This window comes from Gossypium raimondii, chromosome 1, assembly GCF_025698545.1.
Source record: "Gossypium raimondii isolate GPD5lz chromosome 1, ASM2569854v1, whole genome shotgun sequence".
Classification (NCBI taxonomy): Eukaryota; Viridiplantae; Streptophyta; class Magnoliopsida; order Malvales; family Malvaceae; genus Gossypium; species Gossypium raimondii.
Genome location: NC_068565.1, coordinates 18,381,534 through 18,392,792, shown reverse-complemented (window position 1 = coordinate 18,392,792; position 11,259 = coordinate 18,381,534). Strand labels below are relative to the sequence as shown.

At 31.8% G+C, this 11,259-nt stretch overlaps 1 protein-coding gene across 1 annotated transcript; it reads left to right on the top strand.

The window, feature by feature from the left end:
• The first annotated feature begins 5,742 nt into the window (after positions 1-5,742).
• On the top strand, positions 5,743-7,435 carry LOC105785288 (purine permease 3). The gene is made up of 2 exons (XM_012611284.2): positions 5,743-6,551; positions 6,853-7,435. Exons 1-2 carry the CDS (start codon positions 5,826-5,828, stop codon positions 7,201-7,203), a joined length of 1,077 nt encoding a protein of 358 aa, XP_012466738.1. The 5' UTR covers positions 5,743-5,825; the 3' UTR covers positions 7,204-7,435.
• Positions 7,436-11,259: the final 3,824 nt, after the last annotated feature.

Below are 11,259 nucleotides of genomic sequence, written 5' to 3'. Positions count from 1 at the left end.
CTAGTCTGAAACTTTAGCTTTTACTTGAGTTAAATCCAATTGTAATGTTTCATGATCTAAATAATAATTTTCATTCAATTACACCATTCAAATAGCTTAAAATAATTAATTAGCTTATAACCCTTAACAAGGAAAATTTAAAAAATTACCTTTAAAATTTACCTTTTATGCAATTTAGTCCCTAAATCGAAACTTGCAATTTAACCATTTTAATTAAAATTCATGTTAGAATATTTTTACCTAGTCTTATAACAACCCATAATTTATCATCAAGTCACAATTTTTTCTTGAATTTTAACATTTTCATAAAAAGTCCCTAAACCTTAAAATTATCAAAATTACTTAACAGATTATGTCTATTTAACAGTCAAGCTTAACAATCTACCATAAAACTTCAAAAAAATTTCAAACTCATCCATGGAATAATCTATAACATTTGACAATTTTACAATTTGACCCCTGAGTTGGCTAGATTAAGTTAATACTAACTCAAAAACATAAAATTTACAAAAAAACTGATAGCTTAAAGACTTACATGCATGAGAAATAGCAAAACCAAAGCTTGAAGAGGCTAAAGCCATGAAGTTTCAATAGAAAACCTCAAAATAAGAAAGATGATATGTTTCTTTTTTTTTATCCTTTTGTTTAATTAATAATATTACTATAAATCATATAATTTTTAATTTAATTCTCCACTAATCGTACCTAATTTTTAATTATGGTATAATTACCATGTAAGTCCTCTCCATTTAACAAAATAATCCATTTAACTAATAAAAATCAATAGCGAGTGAATTTTGCAACTTTTACGATTTAGTCCCTTTTGTTTAATTAACTATTTAAACTTTAAAATTTCTTAACTAAATTTTTAATATGACCCTAATAACACTCCATAAATATTTAATAAAATAGTTATGGCTCAATTTATAGAAACAATGTCTCGATACCTCTTTTTCTAAAACCACTTGACTTTTGGAACATACTACTTGAACCTAATTATTCTTTCAATTAACAAAACTTATTAAATCAAATTTTCAACAATATGATATTTGACTTATAAATATTAATAATATTTATGAATTCTCTTGTCAGATTTGTGGTCCTGATACCACTATTTCTGACACCACTGAAAACGGGTTGTTACATGACATCATTTTCTTTCGTAAAATTTGCTTTAGATTCTGCAACTTCACCCATCTCTTTAAACTAGCAATCCTAATTAGAATGATTGGGAACTTTGAATGGAGTGCATCGAAGCCAACAATCTCTTAATTCATGATTGGGCTTTTTACAGATTCGACATTGTGAGTTTAACTTCTACTTACCCGAATATGACTTCCTTCCATGTCCCATGCCATGACCTTAACCCAAGCCTCTTCGTCCTCTACTTGATGATCCTCTGGTGGATGATAGACCCCCTTTTTATTCCTGTTTAGCATTAGATTTCTTCTCCCCGAGGATGGCCTTTACTAAAAAGCTTGCTCTAGTGGCTGATTCGTATAGTCATTGACTCTATTTTCATGTGCCTCTAGAGAGCTAACCAACTTGTACCGAGTCAGTTTCGATTTATACTTTTTCTCCTTGATCACAACAAAATTGTGCTTGAACTTTTGCGAAAGACACCTGAGAACTCTTTCCACTAATTTTTTCTTAGGGATTACATCACCGCAACCTTTGATTTGGTTCACACTCTCAGCCACCTTCGAACAAAGTCTTTAACAGATTCAGTTTTCTTCATCGATAAATTATTGAAACTTCTCCAGTAATTCTGTAACTTAATGGATATTACTTTATCAACCCCTTTAAACTCCTTCTTCAAAACGTCCCACGCTTCTTGGGCACTTTTAATGCTAAAAATCCTGGGTTAGATGGATTTACTCACACCTTGTTGAATAATTCAAGAAGTTGTCACATTCTTCTTTATATTATTCTTCAATTGATTCTCATGTTCATCTTTCTCATCTGATTCAGACTCGACTTAATATCCTTACTCCACCATGCCCTACAGTTCTTGAGAAAAGAATATGATCTCCATTTGGGAGCTCCAACACTCATAGTGTTCTCTTTCGAATATTGGTATTTGAATGAGGGAATCGGCGAATAACGTTAAAGGGTTTGAAGAGGCCATATTGGCTCTTCATACCAAATTTTTTGAAGACAACGGAGGATACTAGAAAGAAGATTATGATTAACTGAGGATTTGATTTGATATTAAGGGGTCAATTTTTTTTCTACATTTTAACTACTATAGACACAACACACTTATATATTACTCACAAGAACCTTCTAGAGTGACTAATAAATACTCATAGGTATTTTAAACCAACTACTCAAACTCTCTAGATTCATGAATGTGAACTACTCAAATTCTCTATATTTATGAATGGAAATTGCAAATTAACTCTTAACAAATTTCATCTAAAGAGAGCTTTGATTCTGTGTTTTCTTGGCGATTTTATGTTAGTTTGTTGGTGGTTGTAAGTTTAGAATATTATTAAAGCAATATATTTCATATTTGGAAAGGTTTTGGATGAATTCATGAAGTTTTGATTTTATTCGTGCAACCCCCTCAACCCAATGCGATTAACTGGATTCGGATCTTGAGTGCTACCACACAAATATAGACACAAGCTTAATTTACTTATGCAATTTACAAATAATGACAACTTTCTTAACTACAAAATTTCAAACTAAAATACATAAGTAAATACAATGAGTAAATACAACTATGCCTTTTGCATAACACTTTATTGTATCCCATGAAGACACTATGCCTTTTTGATCTTTCTAATTACACTTACAGGCCAAATTGATCGCACCAAAACAGCTTAATAAAGAATTCACCACATGAATAATTCTTTTAGGGTACGTCATTGAGAGTCTTATCATTACAAGCCAAGAGCATCTTTTTTTAGAGTTTTCCATGGAGACTGTGCTATTAGTGTGCACCACAAGGGCATTCCTTTCAAAATCGCCACAAAAGGTTCCATTTCGTGATTTATCATAGAGGCTTTCTTTTCATGGTTTGCCACAAAGGCTTTCAATTCATTTTACGCCACAAAGGTTTTCTTTCATATGGCGACACAAAGGCTTTCTTTCATATTACTCCACAAAGGTTATTCTTTTCATATTACGCCACAAAGGTTTTCCTTATCTGTTGTGTTTTTTCCATATGAATTTGCCAAAACTCCCATATGTGAGGTTTTCCCATCATCGCATGGGACATGCAAAGAACCCCTTTAGATAATAACCTTCCTTTAAATTCCTTTAAAAAATTCCATGGCCATGGATTTTTCCTTCCAAAATTCGTGTTTAAAGTCCCAATAGACCCTTTTAGACAATACCACAGAGACATCCACAGACTCACTTCACAAACCATTTGTGTACTAACACAAACCACATTCATGTTTTAACAGATCATACCTCATAGCATACTTTCGAGACATACATATGTGGTCGAACCTAATCTTCTCAAATTCCATACCATAACACGCATTCTATTTTCAACAATCATTCACACAGTTACATAACCATCATACCACACTTTTCTAGCTTTGGTTTCATTATTCAATTAGTTTCTACAGGAATGTTTCATTATTCAATCAGTTTCAATTAGAGTTCTCTTAAGTGGTTTAAGAAGTAAAATTCGCGTCTCATTTTATTGAATAGTATCATTTCATTATATTTAGGAGCTTTTATTGTTGTTTATTTTTACTCTAATTTGGTTTATTGTTTTGATGATGAATTTGGCGCTAAAGAAGTTTGTAAAAGTTGGAAAGCAAAAAGGAATGAGAAAGTAGTCAAACCTTAGTTGGTTTAAGTTTATGCATTCTAATTTTTTATATGCTCCATGTTTGTGTCTAAATTGCTAGCCTAGGGATTAATTTTGTGGTATTAGTGTCATATGTTTGATTGGTAAGTGATATGATATGTATATGAAGCTTAAGTTGATTTATGATGAACTAAGTGAATGTTGTTCATTGATATGTTTTCTTGAAAATACCCAATGAAAATCATGTTGCTTCTAATTCATTGATATGTTTTTTATGTTGATCATGTTGGAATAACATGTGTCTAATTGTTAATGACCCTAGTAAATAGTATTGGATAGTTCTCATTTATAGTGGGCATACCATAAGACATGTAGAGCTCTTTAAAAAAATTGTGTTTATGAGTTAGCTTAGTGTGCCCGAGAGATTTGTTTTGTGGTGGTTTACGCAATTCATAGGGAATGATTGGTTAAGTCATGTTACACACACACATACACATACACATACACACCAAGATTCATTTTATTTTGTACCTTACTATTGTGTTTATGCACTACATTTCACTGATTTGGTTGGATATTTGTGTATCCATTTACAATTCCAAATTCAATTAATAGATACAGTCCTTTAATAAGAAATGTTAATGGTATTTGATATGTGAAATTGTTGGTGAATGATCATGTTGGCATGAATTGTGCATTGCTATTAAATATACTAGTGGTTTACATGTATATTCCAAATCATATAAGTTTTAAATGACCTTTTCATTATGATCAATGGTGATATGATATTGTATATTAATGTTTATATAGTATATCTTCAATTTAGCTTAACCACAAAATTTATTAGAAATTTGATATGCACCATTAAGCTTAATAGAAAAGCTTAACGTGCAGATTTGTTCTGCACGCAAGATCAGGGGGTCCATAATCATTTCTTGGGTATGAGCATCATCATTCTCAAGAGTCTCAACTAATTTTTTTTTATTTTGTAATGTCATTTTGGACTTACCATTAAACTCTTTAAAATCAACTTGATAGAGTCTTCAATATCAAAGGAATCAATAGATATCTTCTTATTGTAATCTTCTTTACAAATTAAATCTCTTCAAATAAAGAAATTCTATTCCATTGAAAGTCTTTAAAATATCCTTACTTAACTTGATTTTCTCCACAATTTGACTTTATTAATGAACTGTTAACAAACTTGAAAGATGTGCTTTTAAAGAGTATATCAATTTTGATAAAAAAAAAAAGACAATCAAACATGACATGGTATTTTAGCTTGCCAGATGCAAACTAAATTGCGATTCCAATTGCATCTAGCCCATGTAACTCGTACTAAAAGAGCTGATCATGAAATTCTTTATAAAAGGGAAGATCAACCATAGAGAGATGTGAATTGTGAGCATCTGTACACTAAGAAAAAGAGCTTTCTTATTTGGTTTGTTTAAAATTCACATTGATATTTGGAGAGGAGGTTTTACAGCCTTTGGGAGGAACGCTTTCTGAAGTGCAAAGGGATCTTGCAAGTATCACAACATGGAGACGGTAGTAACCGTATGAGGTTCTAGATTGACTAAATTTTCATCAATGGTTGTTTATTCTTGAATGGCGGATTGATTCTGGCCTAACCCTATAAATGGATATATTCATCAAACTAGGTAAACAATGTGTTTCTTGTGTTTCAAGTTTCATGAAATTTTCTCGAAATATTATTCACGGAATTACAACACCGTTAGTAACTCTACATTTCATTAACGATTCACTCAAAACATTGACCAACCAACGATAATCAATTTTAAAAAATATATATATATATATATAAATTGAAAACAGAAAAAAAAAATCAAAAGAATTGAAAATTAAAACCGAACCGGAGGGACCAACCTGTCAGATTCGGGTTGTTTTCACCTCCCTACAAATAATTTATCTATGCTGTTGTCACACGCTTCGAAACAAACTTGCTTTCATATTATACATTTATACAATAATTACAGTCTGGACTCTCGACACACACAAAGGAGAAGCTCCATATTTTCTCTGCAATTAATTCATGGAGTTCGTCAAGGAATCTGAACCAAACACTACCACCATGAGAAAAGCTCTGCTAGTAATAAACTGCATCATCCTTTCTATAGGTAACTGTGCAGGTCCACTTATGATGCGCCTTTACTTCATCCATGGTGGGAAACGAGTCTGGTTCTCGAGCTGGCTCGAGACGGGTGGTTGGCCCATCATCCTTTTCCCAATCGCTTGTGGTCACTTTTACCGTTCCAGGACCCAACCCAGTTCAGAAAACAAGCTTTTCTTCATGAAACCACACTTGTTCATTGCTGCCGCCGTCATTGGAATCCTCACTGGCCTTGATGACTACCTCTACGCTTATGGGGTCGCACGCCTTCCAGTTTCAACTTCATCTTTAATCATTGCCTCGCAGTTGGCTTTCACGGCAGGGTTTGCTTTCGTTTTGGTGAAGCAAAAGTTCACTTCTTACTCCATAAACGCCGTGTTTCTGTTAACGATCGGATCAGGCGTTTTAGCAATGCATACCAGCAGCGACCGTCCTGCGAATGAGTCAAACAGGGAATACGTTTTGGGATTTCTGATGACCGTCGGTGCATCGGCTTTGTATGGGTTTATTTTGCCTTTGGTGGAGTTAACTTACAAGAAAGCAAAGCAAGAAATCAGCTACGCACTTGTGATGGAGATTCAGATGGTGATGTGTTTGTTTGCTACTGGTGTTTGCACCATTGGCATGCTGGTTAACAACGATTTCAAGGTTCCTTTTTTTGTCTCTTTCAATCTTAAACTCTTGCCGGCCTACGTATATTCCATTTCCATCAAATGAAAAATGAAATTTATTACTATTACTATAAACATAGTTTAATTGATTTCTAATTCTTGAGATATGTAAGTTACAACTTTCTTTCAACGGGTCTGTTTCTGTTTCCTGTTTATCGAAAAGATTAAAAGCTAAGATATAATCCAAACCAAAGCCACTTTCATAAAGTAGCTGCTTTATAATTCTATTCTAAAGCGGGGAGAGAAATAACCATTAATTTACGGGTTCTATTTTGCAGGTAATTCCAAGGGAAGCAAGGGAATACGAGCTCGGGGAAACAAAGTATTACATAGTCGCGATTTGCAGTGCAATGATATGGCAATGTTTCTTCTTGGGAGCAATAGGAGTCATCTTTTGTGCTTCATCTTTGTTATCAGGAATCATAATTGCTGTTTTATTACCCGTAACTGAGATTCTGGCCGTAATTTTCTACAACGAAAGTTTTCATGCCGAGAAAGGTGTTGCGCTTGCACTATCTCTTTGGGGCTTCCTTTCTTACTTCTACGGTGAGATTAAGCAATCCAAGGAAAACAAACCAGCTCTTGAAACCGAGATGGCTTCTGTTCCCAATCGACAGGAAAGTGTGTAAAATATGGTAGATCCATCCGCCCGAGCCCACCACTTCGGACTACTTCCATCTTCGGCTGCCTAAGAGTTTACGCCAAAATTGCTCGAAACATTTATCCTAGTTACTTAAGTGAGAAATTAGTCAATTAATTATCTTTACGTATGAACATGTAAGAGTTCGGTTCCCTACGATTTCAGGGCTTTAAACATTATATGGCAACTATTTATACTATTATCTTTTCAATTTTTCTTCATTTCCGAATTTAACAAAAAAATACGTCTATCATCGCGTCATGCATGCCCTTTTTTCTCAATGTAGGAGTATATAAAATATAATACATTTATTTCATACAAATAAGCTATCGATCGATACAAATACGCGAATACATATAGGTCCCATTCACCCAAAAATACATAGACTGAAAAATATTTTCTGACGTATGCAGCGCTATCAAATGTTTTGATTTAGGGACTTTAAAATTTATAAAAAATTTAAATTAATAAAAAAAATTATACTTTGATCCTCTTAAAATTAATAAAAAGTTGATTTAATCTTTCAAAATTATAAATATATAGATATTAAAATAGTAAAATTATATTTTTACTATCGTAAAAATATAAAATTTCATTTCGGAACCTTAAAAATATTTTCTAATTCAACGTAATCTCAATTGCCATCGGTTTGGGGCGTAAACTTGTAAAATAAATAATACAACACAAATAAGAGTGAAAGTATATTAGGAGTCTGATTTTATATTTTACTGTTTTATTAAAAAATAAGTAAATTAGATTATATATATTAATTCAAAGAATAAATTAAAATTTTATTAAAAATTTTATTTATTTATGTTGTTAAAATTAATTTTTATATATTAAAATAAGATATATATATATATAACACGTCATATATGTCATTGTATTTTTTTCATCCAGTGAAATTTTTATAAAACAGCCATTTGTTAACTACCTATGAGCGAAAACGTAAATTTCATGCATTGTTCTATGAGATACCCAAAAATAGTTTCATTTATCCATTATGGATCAATATATTATGAGTAATATACATAAAAATATTATTTAAATCAAATACAAAACATTTCCATCATCAAATTCAAGAATAGCTTTCGGGTAGTTTTCTCTTTCATCTTTCCCTTTTTACGTCATTTCATAGCAATCTTTGAATCCGATTCTATAACTAAGCTTCTTCGTTTCCACCCCTTTTTTTTTCTTCTTTTTAATGATAGAGCGACGTGAAGTTGGCTCTCTCCACCACAATTTTCTGAAATTCCTTCACCATTAAAATCTTTCAAATGTTTTATCAGACCTATCTTACAATTTTTTTTACTTGAAAAGATTCATACTCGATATGCATTGACCCCACTAACAAGAATTATTTTGCGGATTATTATTATATATAGAAAATTCTAACATCTTATTTGTCACTGAAAATAATAACATTTGGTACAAAACAACGTGTTAGAATTTTTCTTTTATCAATTTAAACTTAAAAATCACGAAAAGAGAGAGAGAGAGAGGATGTATACGAAGTTTTCTTCACCTGTTTTATCAATTTAAGTTTAAAAGTTAGATGCTTGCTTCCAATTTGTAAATGTCATTAATTTTTTCCTTTCTAAAATTAAACGGAAATGCTATATCTTTCAACTGAAGAATTTATATATACATATACATATATGTATATGAGGTTTACATTTAATAATATGACATGATTTTAGTGTCAGTTTGTTTATTTTTGTTGGGCTCCTTTTGTTGACTGATATATTCACACACGAGGTTCATATCTAATTGTTATTTATTGTTCTTATATTTTATTCTTTAAAAAGAATACATGATCTGAGTAAGTGTATAAATTTATAGTCTTTATCAAATATAAATACAAAAATTAATTATTTCTTTAATATATTGATAATTTATAAATAGGTAAAGTGTTGGGAAAATTAGTTTTGAAAACCAATTTTGTTACACAATAAAAATTTAAAATTTTCATAAAATCAAGTCTTTGTTTTGTTATCTATGATAATAAAAGTATCTCCCCAATTGAATTTGATAAACGACATATTAGTCTTTCAACCTATTTGCTCATTTTCATTAGACTAAGGACATGTTCAGGTTCGTCTACTAATATAAGTTGTCTTTTTGTATTAAGATCCGACAACATAATACCGCTTAGTATTAGTTAAACATTAGACAATCAATGAGCAACATTTGCTTCTAATTTCTTTTGCATGCAAAAACCACATGAGGAAAATTATACAAAGTATTAATGCAATTTATGAATAATTTTGTTAACTAATCTGTTCAAAAAAATCATAAGTGTACTTACACGAAAATACTACACTTAAGGCACCAGATCTAACAATCTCTCTCTTGCCCTAGTGAAGTAGATGAGTCATGTTTCAGATACATACGCCCTCCATATGTTTGCCGAAGAGCTCTCTAGCTAGTAGAGTCTTGGTAAAACAAATCCCCAGAGTTTGTCCTTAAATGTGATTTTTGACTACATCCACTATTTTGTCAAATGCTACCATCTCCCTTATGATACACAACCTGCTGTCAAATGTAGTAGTCAATTCAGTTCAATTCCGCACTTAAGGAGTTTGTTTTCTAAGCAATTTAGGAATTTAATTTACGTTTATAGTATTTAGGCCTTAAGATTAAAAGTTAGTAAAAATAAGTGTTTTTAACACATTTTGCAGGTGATGTGACCCAATAGGACAACACAGGCCTTAGGTTGTGCTAATTGGTTTAATTGAGTGTGTAAGATGGAGATATAAACACCCAATTAACGTGGAAACAAGGGACGAGTGATGCACAAGCTTCTCGAGATGTCAAAGCACCAAACAATTGACTAAGGCTGGAATCGGGTGTCGTGTCATTCCTTAGCCTTATTATGGTGCAACATATATCGACACCTTGCCCAAGTAATTCGAGGATATTTTCATCCACGCAACTAAACTTATACAAATTCCTAGGACGTGCCGAAGACTAAATTTGGGAAACCAACACTTTTATAAATAAGACATTAGGGGTTAAATGTAATCAAGTCGTCCTATACGCCTTTAAAAACCCTCGTTGTTTAGAATTAGTTTTAGTTCATTTTCTTTTCGGTTTTTAAATACTCTCTTGTTTTTCTTCTTGAATGAGTTTTGGTTCAAGGGCCTTTTTATTTAATTAAAGTATTCGGTTTATATTTTTCTTTGCACTTGTTTTATTTCATTATTCCAATCGAGAGATTTACTACTTTCTTCCCCATTTGATACTCAATCTATAATTATTAAAAACTCTTTTCTTCTCTAAATCAATCGTGTTTCTTACATGTTTTATTCAATCGAAGTTGAGATTATGAATAACATGAGTGGCTAAATCCTTTAGGGGAGGTTAACGAGTGGATGGGGATGTGACTTACGAAGGATTTAGGATTTCTCGAGATGGATTAGTTTGTATAAATTATGTGTTCCTAAACTGTGAGGGTTAACAACCCTAATAAGTTATCATAGGGTAGACGGGATCAGAAGATAAAATCGAACCGAGTAAATCGTAATTTATCTTGGTTGGGAAAGTGATGTCAAGAGATAAGCGAGTATCAACCAATCGATTAAGTTAACTATATCCGAAAGGTAATAATTGCTTAATCGATGAATAATCCACTCTAAAACCCTAATCCAAAGTTAGTTGCAAACAGTGAAGTGAGTTAATCTTCATGATTGGTTTATCAGTTTAATTCATTTGTTTCTCTTTATTTATTTATTTACTTTTGTTAATTATTTTTAATTCACTTAATCTATTTCATGGTCCATCGTAATATAAGAATTAACTATTACTACTTAGACTTAGAATTATAAAAAGTATTTTTAATATTTGCTCCATTCTCTCTTGGGTACGATCCTCGAAATACTTCTGACATTTCACTGTACAACTATATTATAATTTGACCCGTGCACTTGAGCACATCATCATTCTCAGTTCTTATATTTGTGGTGTTATATTTATTCTATAAACGATAAGTCATTTATAGGCGATTAAGTTCTTGGTACCATTGTCGGGAAGGTTTCAACAATAA